Source organism: Phodopus roborovskii, unplaced genomic scaffold (genome assembly GCF_943737965.1).
Source record: "Phodopus roborovskii unplaced genomic scaffold, PHOROB, whole genome shotgun sequence".
NCBI classification, from domain to species: domain Eukaryota; kingdom Metazoa; phylum Chordata; class Mammalia; order Rodentia; family Cricetidae; genus Phodopus; species Phodopus roborovskii.
Window position 1 is genome coordinate 112,531 of NW_026126116.1, and position 15,323 is coordinate 127,853.

General features: G+C 35.5%; 1 protein-coding gene across 1 annotated transcript in view; it reads left to right on the plus strand.

The window, feature by feature from the left end:
- Positions 1-756: 756 nt before the first annotated feature.
- Radx (RPA1 related single stranded DNA binding protein, X-linked) overlaps positions 757-15,323 on the plus strand; it is a gene marked incomplete at its 3' end in the record, with an annotated part of 55,077 nt that continues 40,510 nt past the window's right edge. Inside the window, exons 1-3 of the mRNA XM_051179502.1 lie at positions 757-1,402; positions 9,828-9,970; positions 12,605-12,797. Of these exons, the coding sequence (XP_051035459.1) occupies positions 757-1,402; positions 9,828-9,970; positions 12,605-12,797 (982 nt within the window). The remainder of the gene's footprint in view (positions 1,403-9,827; positions 9,971-12,604; positions 12,798-15,323) is intronic.

A 15,323-nucleotide genomic window follows, 5' to 3' on the forward strand; every position in this document is an offset into this window, starting at 1 on the left:
AAAATAGCAGCTATTATTTTTTAATTAAATTTAATTTTTTTAACCGAAGACTTTTGTGCTAGTGACCCCTCGAAGGCTGTACATACATTATCTGATTTTGATTATACTATGGGACACCAGAATTATCACGTCCGTCGTTGTCTATTTATTAATTTAATGTGTTTAAATGTAAGAAACTATTTTTCAACTACAAAGCACTACGTTAGTAAACACACGGACCTGATAACACTAAAATTCGTTCCTTTGCCGCCCCCAAATCCCTGCTTTAGGACTACTAGAGCCTCTCTTTTGCTACGTCCAATTTTTCACCTCCCGTTTCACGGGAGCCAGCAGCATTGCCTGTTCCTCCCCCCCCCCCCCCCATGGAAGCTGCTGTTCTTTGGAAACCTTGACAACCAGGCTTCTCTCCTCCCCAGTCTACTCCCTCCTCTCCATACAGATGGAACTCTGGGCTGGGGGAACCCAAAGACCAAATGTATGCCTCGTACTTTTCTCGTGCTCTCCCTAGAAACACTGTCACAAAGGTTTCAAACTAAAGGCGCGCAGCCTAGGCGGGAAAGCTGGTGCGCATGCGCATCTTTTGCGCCTCCCTCCTGGGCGGGGCCAAGCCAGTCAGTCAGTTGGCTCCAACAGCGGTGCAGTGCGGATGTGCTTCGCAGCTCTCCGCGGAGCTCCGCTCTGGTGAGCGGCTTTTCTCCGGGCTTTTGGAAGGGTAAATAAGCTTTTCAGAGGGGAAGAGTGCCAGGGTACCTCACAATGTCTGGTGAGTCGGGTCAGCCTGAGGCGGGACCCTCCTCCCACGCTAGCCTGTACTGGCGGCACCCCGAAAGAGATCAGTCAGGGGTCCCAGGAGGCGTGATTCGAAGGGCTTCTGGCCAAAGGCACAACTCCTGGATCCAAAAGGTTTTTGAACAAATAACCGACTCCCCTAAACAGTGTGTCACCCTGTCAGAAGTGGCGCCTGTGTCTGTACTGGCCGTCCAAAGATACCTGTTAGAGGATGAGCCACGGGACACAGTGCCCAAGCCTCCCCTTTACTGCTATGATGTGACAATTTCAGACGGGGTGTACCAGGAGAAGTGCTACTTAGACCCCAGTTTAAACTTTCTGGTTTACCAGAATATTCTTAAAGTTGGCATAGAATTGAGAATTTACAAAGTCTCGTGCCTTTACAACGAGAAAAGATTGGGTCAGGGAATCCTGTGCCTAGATAAGGTCCACTGTGGGGAGTCCCTAGATTTCGTTTCTGTAGAAACTCCATTCAGAAATAGAGCGCACGATGAAAAGCCCGAGAGGCCTCTGATGGGCGGCCGGAGCCACTACCTGGCTCTGTGGAACAACGAAGATCCCTACGGAGATATCTGGAAGTCCAACAAGCAACCTGAGGAATTCAGTTTTAACAGTAAGTAATTGGCGGGAACGGGTGCGGGTTTTAAATAATGTTCAGAGCCTCGTGTGGTGACACAGCACTTGGTGAGGCAGACGCAAGAGAACTGAGGGGGAATTCCAGAGTAGTCTCAAACCTAGAGAGACACCGTGTCTCAACAAAGAGCAACAACAAAACGGTTAAGTGTTTGAAAGCTCATGCTAGCAGGAAAAGAATTTTTGTGGGGGGGCAGTTTTTTTTCCCCCTCTCTCCGAGACAGGGTTTCTCTGTAGCTTTGGAGCCTGTCCTGGAACTCTCTCTGTAGATCAATGCTGGCCCCGAACCTGAAGGGATCCTCCTGCCTCTGCCTCCCCAGTGCTAGGATTAAAGGCATGCGCCGCCAACGCCCCCAGCAGGAAACGTTTTGTATTGTTTATTATAAGCCAGGAAGGGTAAAGAGTCTTAACTTCATGCAACCTGCTCCTTTTGTTTTGATTGCAAAGTGCTATTCTTGAAATACCTGTCTATGGCTTAAATTTAGTTTGGCAAAACGATTGAGGACTTGGTTTTCAGTACTTCTGTGTTTAAAATATATGTATGTATATTTGGTTTTAATTAATCTTACTTGCAGTCCCATTTTACTTGTAAAAAAATATAGGTTGAAGCATGAAAAAAATCTATAGGTTGAAGCATGTAAAGATTTGGATTTTACATAAACGCCATGCTTTAACATTTAACATTTTACATAAACGCCATGTTTTAACATTTAACATTTGTTCAAAGTAGATGTTCAGTGATGTGATAATTTACATTATTAACTAAAACACCCTGTTCATGTCATTGAATGTAAAAGTCACGCAAGTATTACTTTTAGAAGATGTGATGGTTGTCGAAAGGCTTCAAATGATCATTTTTCTTGATACAGGAAACCTCCTGTATCAGAAGTAGGAAGTTAGCCAGAAAATGGCAGTTTGTCATCAATAAGTGCTCTTATAAAATCTTTATGTGTTAACACATAATATTAAGGTGGATGATAACACTATAGGCTAAACACATAAGAAATAGGTAGGAGCAAAAACACAGAAAAAATTAAAAACACTAATTTTCTATATTTACTGGTTTTAGATTTTTTTTTTATTTTTGGAGGCAGAGTCTCATATATCCCAGTCTAGCCCCAAAATTCTCCTCCTGCTTTTGTTTCCCAAATGCTATAATGATTACAGGTGTCCTTGACTATACCTGAGGATCTATGAGGATTTCCTGTGTGAAAGCAAGCACTACCAGAGGAGCCACTTTGCCCTTTTTCCTTTTTCCTTTTCTATTGTTATCACAAAGCTAAGTCATGAGGCATCTTACCATGACAAGCAAGAGTAACAAATTTGAACATTAAAAAATAACTGGTTCAAAAATATGAATTTATAGGCAAATCCACTAAAAATGATAAAAGAAGATGATAAACATATTTAGCCAATGATTACTTAGCTAACTAAGACATAAAAGCACAGTAACTATGGTATAAATGTTCATTTATACTTTTAGAATTTAAGTTATAAAAGGACAATTGACTCAGAATTTAAAGGGGGCTAATAATTATATATTACATATGTATTAATCAAACAAAGGCATATTTGATTTCTGTTCTTAAGATAGCCATATAAAGTAGATATAAATGTGATATTTTATTATAAAAAGCAATGTATGTCCAAGTGCTGATAAATTCAAATTGTATATTTGTATTTGTATTTTAAAGTATATTTTGTTAAAATTGAGAGTTCTGAGATATTAAAAGCATGGTAGTAAAATGTAGGAAATGAGTAAAATCAGGACTTCCTATTTGCTGTGTGTTTAAAATTGTAAATAATAAAATTTGGAATGTAATAGAATGCATCTTTAATCTTTGTATGCTTTCAACATTTCTATCAAAATTGAAAACTTAAGAGTTTAGTGTACATATTTGAAAATATAAAATTAATTATGTGATATTTCCACATAATGTATTTCAGGCACCTCTGTGGTATATCTATAAATATAATATTCCATGGTTTAAAAATATGACAACTTCTATAATCATTCCCATATAGTTGAGAAGTTTATTATTTTAAGCATTGTCAGTATTATAAACAGTGCCAAATATAAGTAAGATGTGTGAGTATTGATTGTATTTGAGTATTACTGTTAAAAGGATAGGTTCCTAGAAGTGGAGTTAAAGAATATCTGAGGTTTTTTTAAATTTATTGGGTATTGATAAATATTTTCTGAAAAATTGTACTAATTTAAATTGAACAACATATGTGTGAGTGTCCCTTTCCCCATATGTTGCTATTTTAAATCAGGGTTCTTTGACATTGTCCTATTTTTCTTTCTAGACTTAGGAACTGAACCTGAAGTCTCCAGTATGCCCCAGAGGAAGGTCTTTATAGCTAAACCACATGCCAAGCTTGTCTTTTTATTATTTAATTACTGGATTTCTTTGCTAAATAGTTTATTAAGTTAGTGTGTGTTGTATATTGCATATTATTGTGTGGTTTCCTGTCCCTTTTCTCTAAATGTTGCTTATGTTCTGTGCCTTTCCATCTTTTTATTAACTTTTAACTTTACACAGTAACATGAAAAGGGTTTTTACAACCCTATCAAATGTTCTCTTCTTGTGGTTATATTTTCACCTTCCCAACAAAATCTAGAAAACTTCAGGCATCCAGAAAGATTCTGTTTTGATTATTCCTCGTTTACACCCTACTTGAAACGTGGCAGCTCACACTGCGACCTTCTATTTTCCATCGATTTAAAAAATATATATTATTCTGAGGAGAGGTCTAATACCTCAGGCTGGCCTTGAACTTCTTATCCCCTGATTCTAGCTTCCAAGTGCTGGAACTACAGGCAGTATGGCACACTAGGGTTTGTTTGTTTTGTTTCTCTAGTTTTAAGTTTTTACACTTGTTTATTTGTGGGTATGGAGCAGCAGAGCAGAGAACACAGCAGTACCCTGATGTCACTGTAAGTGTGTATAGGTCATAGGACAACTTTGGGGTGTGGGGTCTCTTCTTGCACCATGTGGGTTCAGGGTGGAAAGCACCATTACCCACTGAATCATCTTGCTTACCTTTTCTCTATATTTTGGAGAGATGGTCTTACCTTACAATCCAGGTGGGCCTGGAATTTATAGTTCTGCAGTCTCTGAGACCACAAGCATGTGTACCATTATGCCATTATGTAGTTTATATTGGCTTTTAATTCATTTTATTTATTTATTTATTTATTTATTTATTTTGGTGTGTATGAATGCTTTGCCTGTATGCATGTATATCTACAATGTATGTGCCTCTTGCCCAAGGAGGCCAGGTGTTAGATACTCTGAACCTGGAGTTATAGATGATTGTGAACCATGTGGTTGCTCAAGACTGAATACATGTCCTTTGCAAGAGCAACAAGTACTTTTAACTGCTAAGCCATCTCTCCAGCTCCTGGAGAAACCATTGAGTTTTGCCATTGTATAGTGAAAACAATATAAATTACTGGATCTGCTTGTATTTCCACAGAACTTCAGGCAAAGCATGAATCTAATATATATATATATATATATATATATATATATATATATATATACATTATATTTTTTTTAATTTTTGAGATGGCCTATATCACATGCTGGCATGAAACCTCTGTTCTTCCCCTGAGCCTTCAGAGTCCTGGAGCTAAGGACTTCAAATCTAGCTTATTTATTTATTTATTTATTTATTTATTTATTTATTTCTGTGTATATGTGTGTATCTGTGTGTATACATTGCTAGAGTTTGAACTTGAACCTTGCCCGTGCTCTGCAAGAACTATACTACTGAGGTATATCTTTAGTTCTTCTTCTTTTTTTTTTTTTTTCAAACAGGGTCTGGCTTAGCTGCTTAAATTAGCCTTCAACTTACTTTGTAACCCAAGCAGGCCATCTTCCTGTCCTAGACTCTCAAGCCTGCATCACCAGCCCTGGCTGTACTGGTAGTTTCTAAGGCACATTTTACTCTTTAAGAATGTAAGGCTGGAAAGTTGGCTTAGTGGGTGGGAGCAAGTGTGCAGTCAGGCTCATACTTTGCAAGTGTGAGACCTGACTTTACATCCTAGCATCCCTATTAAATAAAAGCTTGGTACTATAATGTTTGTGACAGGAGTGAGAGACCCTTCCTGTGTTAAAGTAGTAAGACAAGTGACAAAGCTGGATTCCCAATGTACTTCTCAGCCCACAATACATGCTCACATATTATTAACTGTATTATCAACAGTATTAATTGGTTAATACTGTTGGGTTAATATCTTATGGGTGAATGTTATCCTATCAGAGTGATAATTTTCCTATCTATTTCTTGTTGCTTCAAATTCTATTCTTTTTCTGATAATTGTATTTAATATTTTGGAGGCATTTAGGGTAAAACTTATAAATGTGAGCAGTGTACCTCAAAGGTGTGTGCATTTGTGTTGATACAGTTGCTCATGTATGTTTGGAGACCAGAGGACAACCTGGGATTTCATTCTTTAAGTGTCTTCCACTATGTTATTTTTGAGACAATATCTCCCTGGCTTCTGACTTGATGAGTAGGCTAGCCACCCAGCAAGACTAAGAGATCTCTCTGTGTCTGTCTCCTCTGTGCTGAGAATACAAGGCTATACTACCATGTATAGTTTTTCTTTCTTTTTTTTTCTTTTTTTGCGGGGGTGGGGGGTGGGGAGGTAGTTCTTTGAGTCTAACATGAGTCCTCATGTTTGTAAGACAAGCGATTTCCTGAGTGATCTATCTTTCTAGCCCCTCAAATGCGTTTTAAAATACAGTTTTCTGAGTCCCACCATAAGTTTCTGATTCATTAGGGTTGCAGTAGAGTCCCACAAGTTTGCATTTCTATCAAGTTACTTGGTAGTGATGCAGATCCATTATTTTTAATTTTATTTAATTAATATTTTTCATTTATTTTATATACTGACCACAGTTTCTCCCTTCCTCCTCTCCTCAACCCCCCCCAGTCTCCCATCAACCCCCCTCCCCACCCAGTCCTTTTGTCTTCATTCAGAAAGGGGCAGGCCTCCCATGGACTTGAACAAAGCATGGCACATCAAGTTGAAGTAGGACCTAGCTCCTCCCCCTGCATCAAGGCTGGACAAGATAATCCAGCATGGGGCACAGGTTCCCCCAAACCAGCTAAGTGCCAGGGATAGGTCCTGATCTCACTGCCTTACAAAGACCAAGCTATATAACTGTAACACACAATGAAAGGGTCTAGGACTGTAATTTGCAGTGGATTCCTGGAAGAAACAACACTTTTAACATCACTGAACAAATACAATTTTTCCTATCTTTAATTTCAGTTTTGTTCCATATTTGTATTTTCTAAGACTGTTAAGATTCATGTATGTGAGGACACATGAGCATGTAGATGGTGGTCTTCTGAACATGTGTGTATATAACTGTGCAGTCCAGAGGTCAAACTCAAATATTATTACACATATACATATTTTGACTGCATATGTATATGTGTAACACATGATTTCTATCACCCAGCAGCAGCTCCCAACTATTTGTAATTTAAATTCAAGGGGATCTACCACCTTCTTCTGGTGTTTGTGGGCACCAAACAAATAGTTGGGAGCTGCTGCTGGGTGATAGGAATCAAACTTTGGTACATTGAAAAAGCAACCAGTGATTTTAACTGATAAGCCATTACTGCAGCCCCTAGAAGCTATTTTCTATTAAGCTAAAGTGATTCATACTAATGTAAAACAGTCTCACTTTCTCACTGCATTTTTTTTGTTTCATGTGTTTGTGTGTGTGTGTGTGTGTGTGTGTGTGTGTGTGTGTGTGTGTGTGTGTGTGTGTGTGTGATATTGGGGGTTGAATGTAGGGCTGTATGCATTCTAAGAAAGTGCCGCACCACTGAGCTAAATTCTCAGCCCTTCCAAATGTTGATTTGTTTTCTATTTTTGTCAGTAGTGAGGATTGAACTCATGGCTTCATGCATAGTAGGCCAGTGCCCTGAAAACTAAGCTGTATTACCCAGTCCTGATTTTATTTAAGAAATAGTCATTTTCAAAATAATGTCATTTGTAGTAATATATTTAGGTTCATTATTAAATTAATTGATGGCTTCTTCATTTCTAAGTGTATAATGTAAATATCAACTATTCAGTATAACCTACATAAAGCGAAAACTCTTCTAGGTGTTTAATATCTTTTGGGCATGGTGGCTCATACCTTTTATCTGAGCCCTCAGGAGACACAGGCAAATGGATCTCTGAGTTTGAAGCCAGCCTGGTCTATATGTCGAGTTCCAGGACAGGCAGGAATGCATAGAGAAACCCTGTCTCAAATACCCCCCAATAAAAGATATTTACTAATTTTTGAGAATGTTATAAGGTATTAAGACTTAAATTTATAGAATAACCATTCCATTGTTTATTGCTAAATTTTGCATTGAGTACCTAAGTTATTTTCATTCTTTTTTGATAATGAAGCATATGTGTTACATTGAACTTACACTGTAACTCTTATCTGCAATTTAGGTTTGAGAATTATCTATATTCTATAAAGGTTTTTAAGTTAAAAACACACTCTTGGAAAGCTGTGAAGTGGCCAAGTGATGTCTAAATAAATAAAGGAACTGCATCTGCCTTACTCAAGAGTGCTCCATGTTCAGTATAGATAATTCAGAATGTTTCTGTGATTTGACTATATTGAAAAGGAAATTGCTTAATTACAACGTATCAGCTATTAGAGCCTCTGAGTCTGTGCTAGTCATATATTTTGAGAATTTGCGAATAAACCTATCCATAATGCTTTTAATATACTTCACATTTGTTTTTTATGAGTTATAGGAATAATTAAAACAACATTTAAAATTATTAAAAATAAATTATAAGTGTTATTTTCTTGCTAAAATAATGACTAACAAATACATTCTAAAAAATGGAAATGGAATATATTTCAACAAATATATATGTGTAATACATTGGAGTTTCTGATACAAATTTAGGTTTTAAAATTGATATTGTGGGCTATGAAAACAAAATATAGAGAGAACTCGAGTTAGAACACCCTTTAATGATAGAATACTGAAATCAGATTTACAATTTAATCCTTAAGGGTGATGAACAGTCTTTAAAAAATTTTTGTTCTCCTGGAGATTAAGATGTTTCAAAATAAATGATATGGTGTATGTGCAAATAATAGGTACTGTATAGGAAAACATAGTGGGTGGGCAATACATAAGGGATTGGTTTCATTGGGGTAGTTAGGGGCATTGCTGAGAAAGTGCCCCTTGTGCAAAATTTGGAAAGGGGAAGAAGGAAGTCACTTATACATCTAAGAAATATCTAAGAGGAAGATGTTACTGAAATAGAGGATCAAGTGAGAAAACAGAAGGTGGAATCCGTACACATGAAGCAGATGTGGGGACAATATGGAAAAGTGTCAGAAACAATTCTCTTATCTGCAGTGAGTGGTGCATGTGTGCATCTCTGGCACCTGTTTTGATGACACAGGAGTATCATGATGTCCGGTTCAGCCCAGACTGAATAAATAAAAAAAAAATACATGTGCATGCGTGTTTGTGTGTATGTATGTGTATGTCCATGCATTCACATGCTTTGTATGTAAATGCAGGTTTGTAGGCTTATATGTACCTTGACCTGTATGTGGAGTCCTTGCCTTCCATTTTGTCATCTTCAGGAAGACTATCCACTTCCTTGGAGACAGTCATCTAGATTAGCTGTCCAGTGAGCCTCAGGAAACCTCTTTTCTCCACCTTCCCTGTGCTGGGATTACAAATGTATGGCTGGCATTTTTACATGGGTTTTAGTAACTGAGCTGAGAGGTCCTTGCACTTGTAAGGCAAGCATTTCACCAATGGAATCATTGCTTGCCCAGTTCCCTGACTTTTAGTAAGATAAATAAGTGTATTGGTTAAAAGAAAAATTGACTGGAGGAAAATAGCGAGAGATTAATTTAGATCCAAGATTTGCATAATGTAATGAAATTGTTTAATGTGGTAGAAGGCAAATTAAAGGAAACACTGTTTTACTTTATGTGTTTATCTAATTCCATGTGGTAAGTCCTATATTTTCATTGTTCTTTATATATAATTTATATGGGACAACTACATAGACAGGCTCTAATTTAAAATTTAATCTTTTTTTTTTTGGCTTTTCAAGATAGGATTTCTCTGTAGGTTTGGAGCTTGTCCTGAAACTCTCTTTGAAAACCAGACTGGCCTCAAACTCACAGAGCTCTACCTGCCTCTGCCTCCTGAGTGCTGGGAGTAAAGGCATGTGCCACCACCGCCCAGCTTTAATTTAAAAATTTTAAAAAGATCTAGCTTACATGAAGGAACTGCATTAGCTATGGTCTGCCTATCATTGTTAACATTAAAATGGATCTTTGTAACTAAGATGACACACTAAATACAATTTTATCTTTTTTATATTCTAGGCATCAAAATAATCACACTCTCTCATCTTGAAATGACCTGGAATAGCAGAAAGAATTTTCCTGCCTTGCTTGTGAGGATCCTGCATAAGTCAAAATTGAGATACTATGGGAAACCCCATAAAAAGACGATTGAGCCATATCAGGTACAAGTAGTGCTTACATAATGTATGTTAATTTAAATTTATGGATAACATGGAAACTTAAGTCTATTGGCAAAATGTATTTGTTTAAATAGCATTTTACTAGTTCTGTTTAATTTAACTGCATGCAGACTTTTTTTAAAAGTAGTTTTCCTTTTCTTCTCTCATACATCCTGACTGCAGTTTCTTTCCCCTTCCTCCATTCTTCTCAGCCCCCCCTCAACTTCCTCTCTCCCCAAGATCCATTTCCCATCCAAAAAGAAAAAAGAAAAAAAAAAGAGCAGGCTTCCTAGAGAGATCAGCCCAAACATAGCCTAGCAAATTACAATAAGACTAGGCATAAACCCTCATATCAAGGCTGGACAAGGCAACCCAGTAGGAAGAAAAAGGACCCAACATCTGGCAAGAGTCAGACCACCCTACTTCCACTGTTAGGGGTACCAAATAACGTGTGGCTACATAACTATAGTGTATATGCAGAGGACCTACCTCAGAGACATGAAGGCTCTGTGATTACTGCTTCAGTTACTGTGATCCCCCATGAGTCCTGCTTAGTTGATTCTGTGGGCCGTGTTCACATGGTGTCCTGGACCCCTCTGTCTCCTACAATCCTTCATCCCCCCCACCTTCTGTGAGGTTATGACTATTGTTTAGCTATGGGTCTTGGCATCTGCTCCCATCAGTTGCTGGAGAATGACTTTCTGATGTCAAATGCCATCAGTTGCTGAAGGATGACACTCTGTTGTCAAATGGGCTAATCATTGATCTATGAGTACAGCAGAGATCATTATGAATCATTTCATTGAAATTCTTTTAGGAGATAGAGGGTAGAAAGCCAAAATATTTTTTGTAATTTTTCTATTAAAAATGCTTTGGTGTTTGGCATGTAACTCAGTGCTAGAGCACTTGTCTATAATATGCAAGGCCATGGGTTCATTTCAGTTCCTAGCACCTCAAAATGTATTTCAAAGGGAAAAAATCTGCTAAGTATGAAACAGGTACTTATGATCTTCAGATTTGGATCTACCTGGTCTCTTTCACACTTTTTTTCCTTGATTTTAATCTTCTTCTCTGTGCTTTCTGCACTAGCATGTAAGTAGGCTCTAGTGGCTAGTCAAAAATTTTTAAAGGAAAACAATTTAGTAAAGGAAAGAAATATCCCTGGGCCATTTTCTCTCTTCAGGTGAGAATTTTGAAGATGTTTTCTCTTTCTTGCCTTCCATTTGTTTCTCAATTTCTCTGTTCCAGATACTGCTTTCTGTATTCATATAGAATATGTCAATTTTCTTGATATTTATGCTCTACTTTTTTAAAAAAAATCTTAATATTCCAATATAGTTTCTCATGTATCAAGAGCTAGTTTAGGTGTTTTATTAACTGTGGTTTGTGAAAATCATGTATACTTTTGAAGGGAATTAAGAGAAAATATAGAAAGATATATTAAGAGACTAATATCCAAAATTTTACCACTGAGAATATCTACTGTTAAAATGGTATTATTCTCTGTCTTAGTTGTATATGTCATACATAAAATTTTATATTTGAATCCTATACATATCTATACATATCTATCATGTACTACACAATATGTTTATGTGTTATATTGCAAGCAATTGCATGTGTCATAGCTTTATAATAACATAAACTGGTTTCTAGTATTAGCTGATTCAGACTTTTATGGCATTAGTTATTTGTCTTCTTAAAGCCTCAGTTTTCTAAATTATAAATATCTTACAAAGCTGATATGAAGTTATGATTTCTTAATACAGGTAAATTATTTAATTGTTTTAGGCACATACCAAGTCCTCATTTTACCTATTATTAGGGATAGTGTCTGATTCAGCTATTCGTTTTACTCAATGCCTAACACAGTATCTGGAGGATAATATGGACTTGATGCATGTTTATGTGTTGAAGGAATTAATTGCCAAAGTTTGTTGTCATTGTTAAGAAACGGGATCTTAGGATATATTATTTGAAAATAAATTAAAATTTGAGCTGGAGAAAATTTTGGATACTGTTCTTTAGATGTAACCACTGTTCTTTAGATGTAACCAGTGTTGTCCATTTTTATTTTTTAAATGGAGAACATACTTTATGTTGCAAAATATTTGTTCAACTATACCCAGATTAAGCAATAATGATGTTGGCATCAGTATTGCCTTCTGTCAAATAGTATAACAGAAATAATTCTCATGCTATTTATAACGAATTGTAAAATACCAGTATAAGTAAATTAATGTCATCAGAAAAGTCTACCTAAAGTGCTATAGTTATGCTTCAGTTATGCAAATGATGAAGAAGGCTATAAATGTCTCTTGATGACTATATTATGTGTACTCTGTGTATGGTACTGGGCTAAGCATTATGGGGAAAACAAACATAACTAAGATTTGCTGTGTGCCTTTGAAGTTTATCATCACACAGTTAAGTCAGTACTGTGTGACTGACTTCCAGTATCTTGTAGCCATCTTTCTTCACTTAGCAATCTTAGCAGAGTTAACAGCTGAGTTGTTATGAATAAAAAATAAATGTTAAGTGTTATTTTTCTGTAAGTATAAATTTTCACAGGTACTACCTTTTGTGTCACCCATATAGATAAAAATAGTAAATGTACATACACTTTCACTCTTCTAGACCTATTTGGAAGTTGCTGACAGTTCAGGCATGGTGTCAGTGATTATGTGGAATGATTTGTGTCCAGAGTGGTATAAAAGTTTGAGAGTGGGCTTGATTCTTCTGCTTCAAAATTATTCTGTGAAGAAGAGCCACCCATTCAGAAGACAGCCAGAGCCTGTGGATCCACACATGAAACTAATTTCTACAATGGGTTAAGTATTCAATTAATTCTTCTAACATAGCTATCTTGCTGTTATGAATTTGCAGAGTGTCATATCAGGCAAAAGTCTGTAAACATTACTAAAGCTATTAGAAATAGACACAGTTAAATTCCTTTACAAAAATTTAAGCACTCACTGTATTAATGAACAGATTAATTTATTAGTGCATTTATTAAGAAAGATTATCTGAGACATTTATTGTTATCAAAGAATGAGCTCCATTTAGGATATACTTAAATTTGGTTTTGTTCGTTTTTTTGGTGTGTAATAAATTAATCACTTTAGTATATTTTATAGTTACTATAAAGTACTATACTGAAAGTATTTTTATTAAGTTAAAAATATTTTTATTATTGTGTATGTGTGTGAGAGTGTGTGTGTGTGTGTGTGTGTGTGTGTGTGTGTGTGTGTGTGTGTGTTTGTGTTTATAAAAGTCAGAGGACAGCTTTGGGAGTCTTTTTATTTCATCCACCTTGTTATCTGAGGACCAAACTTAAATCATTAGGTTTATACAGAAAGTGCTTTTAACACACTGAAACACATTGAGCCATCTTGCTAACTCATGTTAACTTTATAATGTAATGCCGTTACTTTTTTATATAATGGATAACAATATATAAATCTAGAAAGTATGAATGCTACTGGGAAATGATATAAAGCAGATGGTATAAGATATTACAAAATGTAATGATATATAATATATAAATGTAACTATATAGTCTTTAATCTTTATAGATACAGATGCATATGTAAGATGAATAAATATTTCAAGCAAACACCAAACACTGGGGCAGTATTTATCTCAGGAAAGCATACAAAATACAAATGTATTTGGATGAAGTTTATAATCCTTAAATTATATTTTTGTAACTGTATTACTTGAAACAGAACTGAAGGCAAGACCATGTAGTTTTTGGACATGTGAAGTTAAAACTTCTCACTTTGAAATAACTTCAAAATTACATTACAGTTGAATTAATATTATAAAGAATTCCCACAGCACCTTAACTAATCAAATAATTTTGAGTTTTGTTTTTGCTATTTAATTCTTTCTCTATATACACACACACACTTACATTTGGAGACAGTAACAACCAGCATACATCATTGCATGGCTTTTTGTCCTTAACCATATATTAATCATCAATATGTTTTTCTGAAGATCAAGAATATTCTAGCCATCTGTGCTACTGCAGCCTCTTGTGATGATAAGGCAGGAGAAGTACATGTTCAAGGCCAGCCTTGCTCTGTGGCAAGTTCTTGTTTTAAAAAAATAAAAATAAAATAAAACCAAAAAAAAAGCAGTTTATTGTCCAATCACAGTACAATTATAAAAATTAGGAAACAAATTTAACACAGTATTATTATGTAACCTTTCATGAATATTCAAATGTTGTCAATTGCTATAATCTTGAAAGGACTTTTGTTATTGTTTAAAACAAGGTCTAGCTCTGAATCTCAAGTCCTCATGGAAATTACTGGGAGGCCATCTTAGCAGGAAACTTATATCAATCCAACTGCTTCAGCTTATATGTGTGCTATGGATCCCAGCACAGATATATTTCTAGTTAGTATTATAATCAAATTTTGATAACCAGTTTTCCAAAATATTTTAGAGGTATTTAGTAAATTTTATAATTATTAGATATGCAGTTATTTTTTGAGATTTAGTCTTTTTTTCAGAATTTTGTGTAACCTTAATCAAATTTTAAGTATTATTGATGGCTTATAATAATTTTTCTGAACTTGTATTTCTGTGTCTCAATTTCTCAACTAATTCATTAAGCTTATTCAAAGAAAGGTAACATGTTAATTGCTTCCTAAAACATGAGTGTATTTGGAACAACCCCATGATTCTTTCTTAAAATAATAACCATTTTGCAAACATTGTTTAACTCTTGCTAGGAAGAAATTATTACCAAAATAATTCAGGTATTTAGTATTTTATATCACTAAAAATTATCATAGGAAAGATGAGAAATAAATTTTTAGATACATTGGGTATTACCTGTAGAAATACAGCAAAAGTTTACCAGAAGCTATTAATAATTGACAGCATACACTACTACAACTAGGAAATTATAAATTATATTTCATAGGCTGACATATCCTAGTGACAGAATTGCTTTAGTAAAGAATGGGGCATTCTTAGTCAGCTATGGTAAGTTTATTTGTGACAATAATAAATTACCAAAATCTCTTGATACTAGCCCAGAATTCCTTGTACTAGATTACAGTTTTTATAGAGTTAATTTAAAGTATTTTTTGAGATTTTAATACTTGACTACTGTACATACCTCTCTCTTTCCTTCCTCCAACTCATCCTGTGCCCATTTTCTCAACTTAATGACACTTATCCACTATTGTTATGTACACTTATGCATAATAATAAGTATATACATATGTATTTACCAGTTATAAAACATATGTGTATTTCCATTTACTGTTGCTTATATGTCTATGGGTTTAGGGCTGACTAGTTAAGATAAGATAACCCATCAGAAAGCTACAGAAAA